Below are 17,251 nucleotides of genomic sequence, written 5' to 3' on the forward strand. Positions count from 1 at the left end.
GAAGCCCAAGCAGCCCCAGGGAAAGGCCACATGGAGATGTTCCAGCTCACAGCCTTAGCTGATATCCCAACCAGTAGCATGCATTACCCTCTGGACATGAGAGTATGCAAACTTTATATGATTTTAGTCCTTAGCTGTTAGTTGGGTCACCCCCAGCCTTTAAGTCTTCCCAGCCCAGACACTGTGTAGCAGAGAGATGCCATCCTTGCTGTGCCCTTTGTGAATTTCTTACTCATATAATCTATGGGCATAATAAAATGGTGGTTGTTCTACACCACTAAGTTTGGAGTAGTCTGTTATCGGCAATAGTAACTGGAATAATCATTTCATTTCTAAAACAATTTTGAGAAAATTATATGAAATAAAGACAAAACATTTAAAATGTAATACTTTCATATATTATGGATTCTGAAAGTGCATTGAAGTCAGATATCTCTAGAAGGTATATGACTTTTATATGTGATTATTAGTATTATGTTTCTCTTACCTTTTCAAACTTCAATTTCACTGGTTTAGGATTGGTAGCAGTTACAGCTTCAGCAATTTCCTGACCAATCTTAAAAGACTGCTCTTTAGTGGCTCCTTTCAGTAGCACAAACATACTAAGGGGATTAAAAATAGAGTAAGGAAATGAGGAAGTCATTATAACAAGGTATTTCATAGAGCATACCTATCCTGGCTAATATTCTGTTTAACACCAAAAAAAATCATTTTTTCTTTACTTTTCTTTATTAAGTCGCTTTCTATCTAAGCGTTTGTGTTTTATCTATCACACTTCCCTTGTATATTCGTAGAATATCTTGTTTCAGACCTTAAGGCATCCAGTATATCTAGTTCCGCTATACACAGATCAGGTTAGATGTCACAGCTCACAAGGTGGTCCTGAATCATCTCTGCACATTTCAGGCTTTATATGGCACACAGTTAAGTCAATCATAAAAGAAAATGTGATTACAAAGAAATGGAAAATTTACTTACAGTATGGAGGACAATTTCCTTCCAGAACTGCCCAACTTAACACACATATATATTTTATAAGATATGTTCATAGAAGAATAGAAAATACAGAAAGGTACAAAGAAGAAAACAGCCATTTGTAATCCCACCATCTAGGAAAAAACCCACTACAAACATTTTGTGTATATCTGTAAATATTTTCTCATTCAAGATCACAGATCATATTGTTTGGTAACTTTCTCTTTGCATGTAGTGGTATATTGCAAACATTTTCCCATATCGGTTCTTCTATATTACTTTTCCAGTTACATAGTATTTCAGTGTTTGGATATGTTATAATTTAACCAAATCTATTATTGAAAATTTAGGTTAATTTTTGCTTGTATTTTATATATAATAATTGATTGGCACAACTCTGATTGTATCTTTAGGATAAATTCCTAGATGTGAAATTTCTGGGTAGAGGTTGTGAATATTTTTAAGGTATTTTGAAAGATACTGTCAAACTGATTTCCAGAAAATATTCCTAATATACTTCTACCAGCAGTGTACTGCAGGTCAAGAGGAAAGGATTTCTAATATTGACCAAAAAATACCAAGAGCTAAGAGATATTTTCTCAAAATTAACCAAATAAAAAAAGTATTGGGCATCTTTCCTCTAATATAATCCAGCTAACTTTATAACAGTACTTCACATTTTGTTTATACCACAATCTAAGAACCAACAGAAATAATGGCTAATAAATATTTAAGGGAGACTATTAAGTTCATCTTTCCTCAATTTTAGTGGAAAGATTAAATAGTAGTAAGGGACACTATCTTTAAAAATAATTTTAAGATACTTGTTTTGAGTCTTGGAGTCAAATAAATCAACCTTGTATTTCCTAACATTTTTATATTGGATTTTAAACCCCATTTGGATGTTTCTTTGAAAAAGCTCCTTGGATGCTAATAATGGAGACAGTACTTGTTTTAGAGCTTGAATGAAAAGTTTAAAAAAAAAAATTTATTCACTTAAGTTTAAAAACTTAAGGTTTTTAATATAAAAAATTGTTACAATTTTAATTAATCTTAACATTAAGGCAGAATAAATAGGACTTAGTTAATTATACCTTCAAGCTAGGCCCTACTCTGAACCACCTGAAACTTTTTGTAGTATTTTCTCTTTTAGGCTCACTCGATACTTACTTATTAATCTAACATAGTCTTAATGTTTTAATAGAGAATAAAATTTCCTTTTGAAAGATGACTTTTAAATCAACTTTACAGAGGTATAATTTACATAAAATGAAATGAAGAAATGAACACATTTCAACTATTTATATAGTTCCATGAATTTTGACATATATACTCATATAACCCCCACCACAAAGAAGGTATAGAAAATTTTCATCACCTCAAAAAATTCCCTTCTACCCCTTTTCAATAATTATTTACTCTACTACTTTCCTAGGGAACCACTGACCAGTTTTCTGTTACTACAGACTTATTTTTTTTCCCCCAAGAATTTTATATAAATAGAACACAGTATGTATTCTTGTATGTCTGGTTTCTTTAACTTAGCATATTTTTGAGATTCATTCATGTTGTTGGGATTATCAGTAATTGGATCCTTTTTATTGTCAAATAGTATTCCTTGTATATAAATAAGGAATCCACTCACCCACTAATAGACATTTGAATTGTTTCTAGTTTTGGGCTATTAAGAATATAGCTGCAATGAAGATCTGTATACAGGTCTTTTGTAGACACACGTCTTCATTTCTCTTGGGTAAACATCAAGGAATAAAATGACTGAGTCATATGCTAAGTGTAATTTATGTAACTGTCAAACTTTTATATTTTGCTGAAAGATTATTATGCTTAAAATATTTAGAACAATGATGAATGCAAACATTTAAAAATTAGAGAGTATGTAACTCACATTACTATGAAGTTCTAGAAACTAGCAAACTAAACCACGGTAAAAGAAATCAAGAAATCAGGTAAGCTGTTGCCTGTGGAGATGGTGGTAAGGGTGAAGGATTGACTGCAAAGTGGCTTGAGGGAATTCTCTGGGGTGACAAAAATGTTCTATATCATGATTGGTGGTAGTTGGCTGCAAGAGTCTATGCAACTATTAAATTCCTTGAGCTATATACTGTTTACTTTTTTTTGTTAAAAAATCTACAATAAAGTTGATAAAAATTAAGTGTATACATACTTTATATCTTAAAAGCTATTATTATAGCTATATATTTGCGATTTTATGCAGCACTGTTAGTGGGTTTGAGTTAATCTATGCTGTTTGGACCCAAATGATTTGTACCTAAACTTGGCCATGATTAACAGAAAGTTTTGGTAACTAAACAGAACAGAGGTAACCAGCCTACAAAGAGAAAGACTTTTAAAATGAGTTTCTATTTGTCACTGATGCTTTTAATCTAGTTAAAATTAAATGAATTGAATTCATCTTTGGGATGAGAAATCCAAGTATACATTTATAGGAGTAATTTTCTTTGGGGAGATGGTGGGATAAATTAGAACCACCTAGGATATTTTACCCAATTAAATTCAGGTAAATTTCCCAAGAGATTCTGATCCTGGCTCCTCACAGCTCCCTCTGATGCCCTGGAATTGTAAGTCTTGCCAAAAGTCCTTCCCTCTCCTGCCTGAGAATCACTAATGTAGAGAGTGTTACTCACTGATATGAGTAAGTCATATCCCAATGGGGTGGATAAATAAGATTTATCCTAAGCTATACTTCAAGAATTGTAAAATCACCTATTTTGAAATTGGATGAAGGCAAAGGCCGTCTGCCATCACCTATCAGATTAATTTCATTTTGATGATGCAGCAACTGAATCTCAGAGAGGGTGAATTTTTAATGGACACAGAGTCAGCTTGCAGTACGGCTAGAAAGATAATTCAGACTGCCTTACTCTCAACTGAGAACTCTATTTCACTCTAGCAAGCATTATTTACTAACCCTAGAGCAGTATTTCTCAATCTCTTTTTTTTTCTTTTTTTGAGGTACCGGGGGCAAGGGACTGAACCAGGGATGTCATATGTGGGAAGCCAGTGCTCAACTGCTGAGTCACATCGGATCCCCTGTGTTGGTTTTTCAGCTTGTTTTGCCTGTTTTTTGTTTTTGATTTTTCAGAAGGCACTGGGAACCAAACATGGGGCCTCCCATGTGGGAGGTGAGCACTCAATTATTTGAGCCACAATCGCTCTGAATCTTTTTTCATTATCACTCTCCTAAGGAGAAAATAATAAATTACAATTACATTTAACAAGAAAATGTAATTAGTAAGAAATAAAATATTGCTAAGTAGTATTGAGCTTTGTAGGATGACAAACCATGGTAGTAGCTAAGATTTTTTGCCTTTTAAGAACCATTTTTTACTCCCTTGAGGCAATACTGTTCAGGTTGAGAAGGCATGTCCTAGAGAAGATTTTAATAAACATATGTTGTGTAGATCAGGCAGCGAATGGTGATTGTGAATTCCAAAAACTAATACTGGATTATGTTTGTAATCCGGTCTGTACCTGGGCGTGATAAGTTATGATTAGGGCTTTGATTGGGCCATGTCGTTAGGGATAAAACACATGACAAAGGACAGAGTTGGGGGCTTTTAATGTTGGGGTTTTGAGGATAGAGTTTGATGCTGAAGTCTTAAGCTAGAAGCCCAGAGAGAGACAGAGCCGTTCTTTGCCTGATAGTCTATAACTGACCTTGTGGAGAGAGGCAAAGCCTAGAGAGCCTCATAGTCTACAGCTGACCTTAAGGAGAACACAAAAGAGCTGAGCCCAGAGGAACCCAGGAAGCCTGAACCCTCGCAGCCATCGGCAGCCATCTTGCTCCAACACGTGAAAATAGACTTTGGTGAGGGAAGTAACTTATGCTTTATGGCCTGTTATCTGTAAGCTCCTAACCCAAATAAATACTCTTTATAAAAACCAACCAATTTCTAGTATTTTGCATCCACACCCCTTTGCTGACTAATACAGTTATCAAAGGTTCTAACTACACTACAAATAAATTTCCTTGATTGGAATCATAAAATATCTGTGAAATCTGATGTAGTGAGAAAGCACCAATTAGAATTCAAGACACTGAGTACCAATCTCTGGTTCCATCACTGATTAGTTAGCTGGAACGTAGACAAGTTTCCTAGCCTTGGAGAATTTGCTCTTAATCAGCACCTGAGGAATTATTCTAAGGTCTCCTATGGTTCCTCCCAACAGCTTGAATACTGCTGGCCTATATAATATCTTCTTCTAGCTCTGAAATTCTGCTAGTCTGTGGTTTTTGTGTTTGTCATTGTTTTTGTATCTACATACTATGGGCAAAATCAATCTAACTGGATTCATAAAGACAAACAGACTAAAAAACAATTGTTCTAAGTACAATTAGAATCATGCCTGCTTCTGATTCTGTGTGTGGTCAACAAACGACATGTGTAAATGCTATTTAAAATCAACTATTTAAATGTTTAACTTTCTCCTCTTCCCTACATATTTTGCTAAGAGATGCTAATAAGGTACAAAACTACTTTTTAGTTAACTTTTATTTTGCTAGACTACCCAGAAGAAGCGGTTTTACGGAAAAGTGAAACCCAAGAGCCAAATTGAGGAGTGGCTTTTGATAATGAGAAGTAGAGAATATGGACAACTGGGCTTGGGAAATCTTACCTTATTCCTACCTATGGTAAAGAAATGGCCACTATAGGAGGCAAGGTCTCATTCGGTATCAGTATGATTATGCTGATTGTGTGTTCAATGAAGAACTGGAGAAGATTAAATGCTGTTCAAAGATCACTTAGAAGTTTTTCTGATTGAAAGTATTACCTCCTATTGTTTCATTTGAGTGCAAAGCAATCAGAGGTCTTAGCATGATCATACTGTGACCTGAAGCCCTCAATATGAAAAAATTTCAGATTCTAAGAAATTTGCATATTTATATTCTAGAAAAAATTTAATAAGCCATTTAAATAAAATGTTGCATAAATACTGGGCCTTAAAAAATCAAACCAAGCAATGATGCAGGGGTTTAAAATTCAGGATTCAGGGAAAATGGGCTTCAGGAAATTGTAAGCCCCATGGAATCGAATGGAAAACTGTGTATTCGCCTATATGTACTTTTCTGAGAATGAGGTCAATAGATTTTTGAGCTGAATGAAAGCTAACCACTCACAGCTTTGGCAAGTGTCCTTCAAAAATGGCTTATTTTAAGATACATATTTTCAATTCAGAGAGCTGAGGCTAGATAATACAATTAATCACATTAAAATAATTTTCTTTAAACAGCTCAGACTCCTGTGTATATATTTTGTTTATAGATCCCTTTCTATGTGGTCAATAAATACATGAAGGGAAGCCAGGGGAGTCTTCATAGTCTGTGGCTCAAGAACTTACTCTTTCTCTCTCAAGACCATCTTTCTCTTAAGACCATATCTGATAAATCAGGACCCATGCTGAATCTGATCCAGAGATTATAAGGACTCTAATTTTGGAAAGATCACACTTAAGCCATTTCAAACAAGTGAATGAAGATTTGAGAGATGTAAAAACAACTACAAAAACAAAAATCCATTACCTGTCAGTATCACCATATACAACCCTAGCACCCCATTTCTTGGTATCATTCACCAGTTTAATAGCTCGTTCCAAGGTCTCTCTGGCTTTGTGAACAATACTGTCACCAACCTGTTGGTACAAACACATTGGAAATAATTTCTTAACACAGTTATGAGTCAGTAGGCTTCAACATATAAAACTTACTTTAAATTCAATTACTAATATTTCCAAAAATAAAATGAGAAAAGAACGAAAGAAGAAAACAAAATAAGCCATCAAATGCCAATATTCTTTCCTCAAGTACTCAAAAAGAAAATGACATGAAGAATTTATAAGAAAGAACCATTCAATACAGATTTGTCTGTGAGAGTATCAGTAAGTACAATGGATTGTATTTTATACAAGTATACAGCTATATTTGACTCCTAGAAGAATAAGCTTTTATAACTAAACAGGTAGGAAATTACTTTGGGTAAGTGTATCTCTTTCAAAATATTTCTTTTGGTATGTTCATGATAATTTCTTTCAACCGTAATTAAAGTTGATGAACTTAAACCTCAGTGATTGGTTATCTGTAACTTTTGATAATACTAAGTCCAGAGAAAAAATGTATAATTATATGATAGAAAGTGTATTACAAACTATATATTACAAATATTAAATCAAGTAGGCAGTTTTACATCCAGCAAAGGTTCTTGCATTGGTATAGTGAGTTTTAACAATGATCATGGTATATACTGATGAAGGAAAAAAAGATAATGGGCCTTGACAAATATGATTAAGTATGGCAATTATATTTCACAGGTAAGTAAATTAAGGAGATAATGTGTTTAGCATTGTTGTTTGATTTGTTAAACTCATTAAAGCTAAGAGTTAGGAAAATTGCCATTTAGCATTAATGGAACATTCTTTTTATAATTTCAAAGCAAGAACAATGCATTTTTTCTTTTGTATTAAGAAGCAAACAAGAATTATGATTTTTCTTTCACTGTAAAATTTGAATTATCTGAGCTAAAATGTAGTATTGAATAGATTTAAAAGTCTGTTTATAGTTGCTTTACAAAAGGAATATGAAGTGTATGAACAATGGAATAAATAATAAAATTGGTAGGAGAAACAATTTGGGTTTTAAATTAAGATAATGAATTCTATTGAGATCTTGAATACATCATATTATCTAATTGAAATTCAAATAGGAAAAAATCTGTTACTTGTTGCCATCTTCAAACAAGGTCAACTTTTAAATACGTGAGGGCAAACAGCTAGGTGGGTGAGGCATGTAGTCAGTAGAATCAAACATGCTTTCGAGATATACATGTACAAACAAATGCATACACACGAGCACAATGTGATCTTAAATGTCTGCCTAACGCTGCTTAAACTGACCCATTTAAATTATACCTGGAAGAGTCAGAACTTTTGCAGTTGTCCCTGAAAGCCATGTAGTATGGATTCAGGAACACTTGGGCATGGGGAGAGTGGGGAGATGTGGTAATTAAATTAGGACTGATTCTTCTGCTTTGTGACGTGGCTCCTCCTTTGAAAAGTATTACTCCATTATAGGCTAAGAGATGGGGTTTAAAAAGAGGAAAATAACTAGTTTTACAACTTTGGCAATGGTTGGGATCCTGAAAAGTCATAAGGAAAATATTTAAAGCAAAAATTAATTCTCTGAAAATAAATAGGAAAAGGCAGGCAAAATAATTGTCACATAAATATATACACATGAATATGTATATCTATCTATCTATATCTATCGCCTTACCATAAATATGAACATAAATAATTTAGGAGAAAAAGTGAACATATAAAAATTTAAATTATGAAATAGGTCAGTGACTATGTCCAATTGAGACAACGATATCAGCCTATAACTATTAGCTATGTTATTTTCCATTTTCTCCATATAGGAATTCTGGCTTACGAACTTTTGTCTTTCTCTATGACAGTTCATATGCAGTACTTTCTGTGATCTTGGTGGTACTATATTTTTGATTGTGTTCACTGTAGGAAAGCACATAGCCACAGCCAGTAAACCATTTGCCTCCACGCCCCCACCCTGGTTTATTTTCAGGTACATTTCAACCTGTCTGAGGTCGGGGAGGGGGCTGGGTTCACACCTCAGAGTCTGCAAACAACTCCCAGACAGACCTCCAGCAGACCCATCCTGACCAGGGTGGTGACTGTGTCCATGTACTGGCAAGCAGCAGCTCCAATTCTCTTACTGTGCTTTCAGGTTCAGGCCCCTAGTCCAGCCTTTGATGAAGTAGGTCAAGGAGTCATCGGGCTTCTCCCAGACCTGAATTTGATGCAGGAGGTGCAGCTGAGCAGGGTGCCATCGGCAGTGGTGATGAACTTGTAATGTCCTGCCCAGGCTATCCCTTCTGTGAATAAGTCTAAAGTCTTATGCATGATGCTCTGGCAGAGATGATCAGGTTCATACACAAGCAGCAAGTTACTCATATTCTGCGCCTAGCATGACTGGAGAAATGGGGGGATTTCCAAACTTTTGGCTACATTCAAACACATGAACAGCCGTTTTTTCTTTGGTTACACAATTGTGTGAATGGATTGGGGGTTTCCAGCTGGCCTTGGTCAAATTTTGTGGTCACTGAGAGCTCTCCAACTATGGTATTACTTCCAGTGATAGTGCCGCACCCTAATGCTGGTATTGTTTTCAGCGGCAGCACACTCTCCACCGCTGGTAATGTGTGATGGGGCAAGGAGCTAGAACTCAAGGTAATAACAGTAATTAGAGATATCTCTTGTTGTCTGATACTCAAGACAATATACTCCCACTTGATGTACAAGGCTGAATTTCATACTCACATCAACAGGGGCTGTTCATTTGTGGTTGTTCGGAACAGTCATGTGTGTTCGTGCACATCTTCTACTTACTTCACAGGGATAAAATGTTGTGAGAGAAACAAATCATGTGCTACAGTTGTGTGGTGCAATTTTTTGCTGGAAAAGACTCCCTAATCAGTAATAACTGCAGTATTCTTTAGTACCCCAAACAAGTAACAATACAGTACTCTTTAGCTACAAAGACAATGGTGATGAATATGAGGATCAGAAAAAAAATTCTGATATGTCTCTCTGTTGGAGAGGAAGTGTATGAGTTTGATCTCCCTGAAAAGGTATTGTTCTATGTGTCACCTGTAGTTCAAAATGCTCTACTGAAAACAACATACTTCTACTCACTGAGTGTAAGTCCTACTTACACTGAGTATGTTGTACATTTACAAAATCATGGAGGGTGGACTCTTGACCCAGAGGTGTGGTTTCTCTCTCTCTCTTCCACTGGGGGCAGCAAGAAAAGCTATCTCACATCCCTTCCTGGCAATAGTAGTGACTTATCAAATATAATGATTGTTTTGGGAACAAGATCTTCAGCTCAGTGTGTTAAACTCATGTATGAGGCAGCAGGAGCGTAAATGGCTTGAGACAAATATTGTCCTGCCTGTAGGGTTATATCTCAAAGTACCACTAATTGCCACATGCACTGGTACTAGAAAAATGGCGGGTGTCGTGCTTACTCTTCCTGTCTGCACAGCTTGAGTTGCACCCGGCATGAGTATATTCAAGAAATCCTCATGAGATACAAATGGAAGGTAGCCACATATACACACACAAAACACTCAAAAGGCCATACAAAGGCACATCAAACAAGGCACCACAGTGATGAGACATGTGGTGAAGAAGGTCAGAAGATGCACTAAAGATGCTTCCCCAGCACAGGCAAAATACGTTGGGGCATATGATGATGCCAGCAGGTTATCCTGGTTGCTGGCTGCAGCAACTACAGGGGCATTTTATTGTGCAATCAACATTTTTATGTTGTTGGTCCCACTGGATTCAAGTTTTTTGTCTCCTCATTGATGGTCACAGTAGCATGGGCCTTCTTGGTACCAGCATGAATCTCCTGCCTCATCTTGGTGTATTTTTCCATTTCATCAAAGATGAATTGGAATTCATGATCTGAGATTTTTGTCATTGAAAATGGTGGTGGACACATGATCTGCAACAGTGTTCAGCTTGCAGTTAGCTGAAACTCAGATCCTGTTGTACTTTTTGGCCTTGACAGCCAGGCAGCAGCTACCTCCCAGAATGCCACAGCCTCAAGTTGCAACTTAAAGACAGGACAATTGGTATGGTGGTGATGGTGGACAGCTGACCCATGCCACCAAGGCTCAACCCCATGCTAGCAGCATCTAGAGTCATAGCAATGCTCCTTACAACACTGATGTCCTGATGGTATTTTTTGTACCGAGATTTTCATGCCTTTCACTCATTCTTGAGCTTTTGTTTAAATGACATGTTGTATAGCCAAGTAGGACTAGCTCATCACAAGGGCAGGGTTGGGGGAGGGAGAGGTCGAGGTTCCAGGCACCTCAATGGGCAGTTCTGCATTACACAAGTTAATTTGCTGTACCAGTAGGAGATGCCTGGCAGTCCAACAGGGGTCACTGGCAAAAAGGAGTTCAGCCTTAGGTGGTAGAGACATTGATCTGATGTGTTCTGTTTCTAGTGCGAATGAGGGTGAGGGTGGGGGTTATAGCATGTATTTTCCTTAGTAAGAATGTCAGGGAAATGGACTTTGGCCCAGTGGTTAGGGCATCCGTCTACCACATGGGAGGTCCGCGGTTCAAGCCCCGGGCCTCCTTGACCCGTGTGGAGCTGGCCCATGCACAGTGCTGATGCGCGCAAGGAGTGCCGTGCCACACAGGGGTGTCCCCCGCGAAGGGGAGCCCCACGCGCAAGGAGTGCACCCATAAGGAGAGCCGCCCAGCGCGAAGGAGGGAGCAGCCTGCCCAGGAATGGCACCGCCCACATTTCCTGTGCCGCTAACGACAACAGAAGCGGAAAAAGAAACAAGACGCAGCAAAAAGACACAGAAAACAGACAACTGGGGGAGGGGAGGGGAATTAAATAAATAAATAAATCTTAAAAAAAAAAAAAAAAGAATGTCAAAACTAATAGCCTTCCATGTGCACTCATTACTTGAATTTTGCTTTAATCTCTAGGTAAATGAAACATGTGCCTTTTACTCCAGCTGAAACAATACAAGGCTGGTACCCTGAAAATCTGCCTAGTATAAGGCTGTTGTTACTGTGGGTGATCATCGCTGCTAGTGTTTGAGAGTGTGGGAAGATGCAAATGCCACTAGCATCAGCTACATGGACTCTTGTGAGGTCACCTATGTCATTATAATTGACAAAGTCCAAGGTTGACAAAGACCACAAGATATTCTCCTGCAGTACAATTAGGAACCTGGACTATCAGATTGGATGAATAAAATGTGCTCCAAGTTTCAGCTGTGTAAGACTTTGATCCACAGAAAGGAGAAACCAGACTGGTGTGCTTGAAAGCCAAGTGTCAGAGGTGGTAACTGGGCATCTATGTAGGCTTTGGTGACTGCAGCCTGGGCTGTGGGGTTATAGGAGAACCCTGTCAAACTCAGCTTCTATGACTGTGGTCTTCACTTTTTTACTATGTGGTTTCTATCACATCTGAGGCTTTGGTTGCGACCTGGGGCAGATTCTGTGGTTTGAAACTCTCTATAGAAGCAGCTTCTCCATCCAGTTTATGGTTAGCTTTATGGACGGCCATAGTTACCTCAGATGGTAGCTATTTTTGTGGGTACTACTTTCAGTCTGCAAACCCTCGCTCAGTGTGGACAATACTTTCTGTTGCACTGATTAGCGATCGTGCCAGCATGAGGTGCAAGGAATGTGATAAAATCTGGGGGGTGGTGTTTGGCCTTTTCTGGCCATGTAGTTAAAAGAAATCAATGGCTTCCTACAAAAGCTCTTCTCACACTGTGTTCTCATTGGTGGGCTCTATATTGGGGCTGGGAACAGGTGCTACAGCGCCTCCTACATTAACAGGTGTGTTGATGAGGTTAGTCTCCTCTTCAATGGAGTCTGTGGTGTCAGGCTTCTCTGCAACTTCACTGAATTCACTGAACTCGAAGTCTGGCCATGCTGCCTTTGCACAATGACGAATCAACGTGGTTGTTTCAACATAGCATACATGCCATGGCTTCCAGTCAATATGGTTGCAAGCTTAACCCATATTTGATCCCCTCAGGATCAAAGGAGTGTACCAGTCAGTTGTGATAATAGACAACCCTAGCATTATTGACCAGAACTAGTAGCTTCTAGTCTTGTCCCCCAAACTTGGTGCCCTTGATGTCATCGTTCCCAGAACTGCTCACCTGGCATTCACTATCAATCTAAACTCAATCAACACCAACGGAAATGTGGTCCAGAACGTGGAACAGGCCATGATAAAAAAGACTGTGATCAAGAGCAATGGAAACGAAGTAGTAAGTGTTGATAATTCACACTTATACTGTTGCTACAATGACCTCTGGAAAATGGGTGAGGAGAGGATGCCCAGAATCAGGGCAATGACACTTCAACAGCTAGCAATGCCACCAAGCTGAGAGTAGGTGTTGGAGACCGTATGGTGAATGCCTAGACACTGTGATCTTGGGTGCATTTGGGAGGCACTTCTATATACTGCTTGACTTTGAGCTTCTAGAGAGACACATCCCCTTCTACCAGAGCACTCTGGCAGACAGGCTCGAGTATGAGCTAACCTTGAATGAATATAGCAGGGTAGTCTGTGCCACTAAGGATGCAAGTGCTAGATACACCATCAGCATCAGCCTAGAGTAAGTATGACATGGTCACCCAACCAGAATTGGCCCAAATGATCCAAGGCCAGTATGCAGGGCACCTTGCTATCCTGTATGACAAGGTCTTGAGGCATTGCAAGATGGCAGCCAACAACAGCAACACTTCATGGAACATTCACCTGAACATGCCAACCCATAGGACGAAGGGGAATCCTGATGCTGTTTGAGGCCCCTTCTACAGCCTTTGCTTGTGATCCAACAGAGGCCTTCTACAACCCTTGACTAAGGTCAAGGTGACCACCAAGGAAACCCTCAACCAGCTATATTCTCAGGCTATACACCCCTACTACTTCTGGGATGATGTATGAAGTTCTTTGCAGGATTTCCCAGCAGCAAGCATCATCCTGAGGTAGCAATGGTAGCAAAGGACCTAGCATTAGCAGATGTCTCCCTGGGCCAGTTTCTTACCAGCAAGTATGCCCAATGGCTTGACCTCAAGGTAAGTGTATTAGTCAGCCAAAGGGGTGCTGATGCAAAATACCAGAAATTGGTTGGTTTTTATAAAGGGTATTTATTTGGGGTAGGAGCTTACAGATACCAGATCATAAGCATAAGTTACTTCCCTCACCAAAGTCTATTTTCACGTGTTGGAGCAAGATGGCTGCTGATATCTGCGGGGGTTCAGGCTTCCTAGGCTCCTCTCTTCCAGGGTCTTGCTTCTGTTTCCTTTGTGAGCTTATTTCCTGTGGCTCCAGCTTAAGGCTTCAGCATCAAACTCCAACATCAAAACTCCAACATCAAAAAACCCTCAACTCTGTCCTTTGCCATGTCTTTTATCTGTAAGTTCCCACCCACCAAGGGATGGGGACTCAATACCCTAATGATGTGGCCCAATTAAAGCCCTAATCATAATCACGCCCAGGTATAGACTAGATTACAAACATAATCCAATATCTATTTTTGGAATTCATAACCATATCGAATTGCTACAGTAAGTGATGATGATCAGGTCCACAGGGGTGTGCATTAAGAGTGTTTTGGAGGATGTCACCAGATCACAAAAACTGCAGAGAATGCCGGCACTTTGAAAATATCTACCTGTATGTCATTATGGACAGTCAACTCAGCATCGAAAATGAATACTCTGTCAGTGCAACTCTACTGGTTTGGTGACATGCTCCCCAAGGACCTATACTTGGCTATCATCTGTGGTCAGATCAGATGTGGAAAATAGTTTTCATTCTGGATTTGTTGGAGGGCCTTACCAGTCACCTTTAAGCACATTGTGATCCTCTGTCCCACAGTGTAGTAGTATAACAAAACCTACCAAACATGGTAACGGTTATGGGTTGACCCCAGCTCTACATCATCAACCCATGCGAGCAGATACATAATTATCTCTGAGCCTTGTATGTTTGGTTCAAAGGTGAGACCATCCTGTAGGTGATTGATGAATGCTCAGCACAAAGGCTTGGGCCAAAAAGAAAGACATGCTCTCAAAGTTGGCCTTCTCTGGCTGCCAAGCCATCAAAGCATCTGAGTCTTAGCACAAAAGTATATGGACTTTCATGAACAGATGCAGTGGGTCACCCTTTTCCACTGCAAGGACTGAGACATCTTCAAAGAGTGTCTTTGATGGGAAGCAGACATGGCTCAACTGATAGCATGTCCACCTACCATATGGAGGGTCCCGGGTTCGATCCCCAGGGTCTCCTGACTGGTGTGGTAAGCTGGCCCACGTGCAGTGCTGCCGCACGCAAGGAGTGCTGTGCCATGCAGGGGCACCCCATGTAGGGGTGCCCCACGTGCGAGGAGTGCACCCCACAAGGAGAGCCACCCCGTATGAAAAAAGCACAGCCTGCCCAGGAGTGGCACCACACACACGGAGAGCTGACGCAGCAAGATGACGCAACAAAAAAGAGACGCAGGTTCCCAGCGCTGCCTGATAATGCAAGCGGATGCAGAAGAACACACAGCGAATGGACACAGAGAGCAGACAAAGGGTGGAAGGGGAGAGAAATAAATAAAATAAATCTTAAAAAAAAAAACAAAGTGTCTTTGAGAAAATAATAGGATCCCCACATGGGAAGGGTGAAGCTGCAGTCCACCAGCAACTGGCAGGAGTTGAAGCATAGCAAGCTGCTATTGAAGACTAAAATGCCATAGCACATGAGGTGCACTCTTATCACACAGATCCTAGTTTGGGCTATCTTCATGTTGTGGGGAATACGAGTATCAGACTTAGATGGCAGATGACTATAGTTGCCAAAAGACTGGCAAGACTTATTTGGCTTGACCAGGTAAATTCAGAAACAGAATGTGAAGGTCTCATCAACATGCTGCTGATGGAGACCATGGATGCTGGCACAGAGATCATGTGGTGGAGACAGCCTCAACTATGCAAGAGACCACCTTGACAGAGTGGGTGGCATGTGTCAGAGTGGGGCACAAGCTGTGAGGGCTATAGGTGAGCAGGCCAGACAGTATCTGGGGAAGCCCTTTACCACAGACCAGATTGATACAATGTGTGACCAAGAGGTTGGGAAACTTTATGTGGGCTATGAAGTGGGACTCAGTGTGGCAATGACAAAGATTCTTGGCAAGCTGTACTACAGCTGTATGTGGTAGTTGCTGGCATGGTTCAGCCTGTTCCCCCAGAAGATCAACCAAAGTTGGTTGCTGACCTCAAGACTGACCCATTTGTCAGGCATGCACTGAGTAGTCCATATGTGAGCTATACCACTGGGATAGTATATACTTAACTCTACTCATGGCAGCTGTATTAGTCTGCCAAAGGTGTGATGCAAAGTACGAGAGCTCTGTTGGCTTTTATAAAGGATATTTATTTGGGGTGAAAGTTTACAATTACAAAGTTGTAAAGAGTCCAACTTAAGGCTGCTTTCTCAACAAAGTCAGCTGCCATGTGTTGAAGCAAGATGGTTGCTGATCTCTGCCTGGTCTCTCCTTTCCCTCTGGGCTTCCAGTCCTCTCTTCTGGTTAGGGCTTGTCTCCCAGCGCTTCCTATATCAGTCTCAGCTTTGTTCCCAAGATCAGCTATAAGTTATAAGGTAAATGGTCCATCTCTTCTGGGACTCTAGCTGTTTGAGCCTTCTCCTTTCTGTCACATGGCAGGATAAAAAATGACACAGTTCTTTCTTCTTCCCATGTCGTTTTGAGTGTCTATTTAGATCAGCCTACCAAGGGGGTAGGCACTCACCCTGAGTTATGCCTTACTGACAAAGCCCAATAAGAAGCCCTAAGTTGATTTTATCAAGTAAACTTAATCAGAGACAACTCACTGAATTTAATACAAGCAAAGTATATCACTTCCAGAGTAACAGATTAGTCTACAAACATGATCTTTCTCTTTTTGGGATTCATAAATAATCTCAAACTGTCATGGAAGTCTTGACAGCCACTAAGTATTGTCAATTTGGATGAATGCCGCCCCACCACATAGAAGACAGGCACACTTATGATATGGAAAGAGGCCCTCAAGACTGTAGTGAGAGTGACTGTGCTGCTGCAAGAGCTGGAGCTGCAGACTACTAAAGGTGCCACAAAAAATGACCCCCAAAAATGGTCACAGGGAGGGCTAGGGCCAATACCAGGAAGGCAGAGCAGGAAAAACTCCTGGCAGAACTTTAAGAGGCTCAGGCTAACTTGCACTAAAGTTGACTGACAAAACCCTTGGAATCCACTTCCTTTGTCATTGAGGAGAAACAGAACAGTCATCCACTAACTCAGCACTGAAACAGAGTGGACTAGACATCTGTGGCCTGGACCCCTAGGATTGTTGGGGATCTTTGGTTGGTGGGTGAGGTATGGGTGCTGCAGATAAGTGCAACAAACATGAACTAACAGTCCACAGTTAGGCTGCAGGTGCCAATACCTGCCCCACCATTCCTTCTGTTGCTAAACAGCTGGCTACTGCTGAGCAATTTGGCCCTTCCTATATGGTAGGTCATTTCTACATGCAATGAGTGAGTTATTGCACACGAAATGTCTTCTTCAAGTGCAGACAGAAAAAAGCCAGTCAGCACACTATACCACAGAGCTGTTATTTCTGGTATTGTGATGGACCAC

The 17,251-nt window shown here is 39.9% G+C and overlaps 1 protein-coding gene across 3 annotated transcripts in view; it reads right to left on the reverse strand.

The window, feature by feature from the left end:
• REV3L (REV3 like, DNA directed polymerase zeta catalytic subunit) overlaps nt 1-17,251 on the reverse strand; it is a 254,937-nt gene that overhangs the window by 40,395 nt on the left and 197,291 nt on the right. For all 3 annotated transcript variants that reach the window (XM_058307291.2, XM_058307290.2, XM_071218630.1), the window contains 2 exons: nt 6,539-6,648; nt 488-602 (listed from right to left, as the gene is read on the reverse strand). In XM_058307291.2, the coding sequence (XP_058163274.1) occupies nt 488-602; nt 6,539-6,648 (225 nt within the window). The remainder of the gene's footprint in view (nt 1-487; nt 603-6,538; nt 6,649-17,251) is intronic.

Source organism: Dasypus novemcinctus, chromosome 11 (assembly GCF_030445035.2).
Source record: "Dasypus novemcinctus isolate mDasNov1 chromosome 11, mDasNov1.1.hap2, whole genome shotgun sequence".
Classification (NCBI taxonomy): domain Eukaryota; kingdom Metazoa; phylum Chordata; class Mammalia; order Cingulata; family Dasypodidae; genus Dasypus; species Dasypus novemcinctus.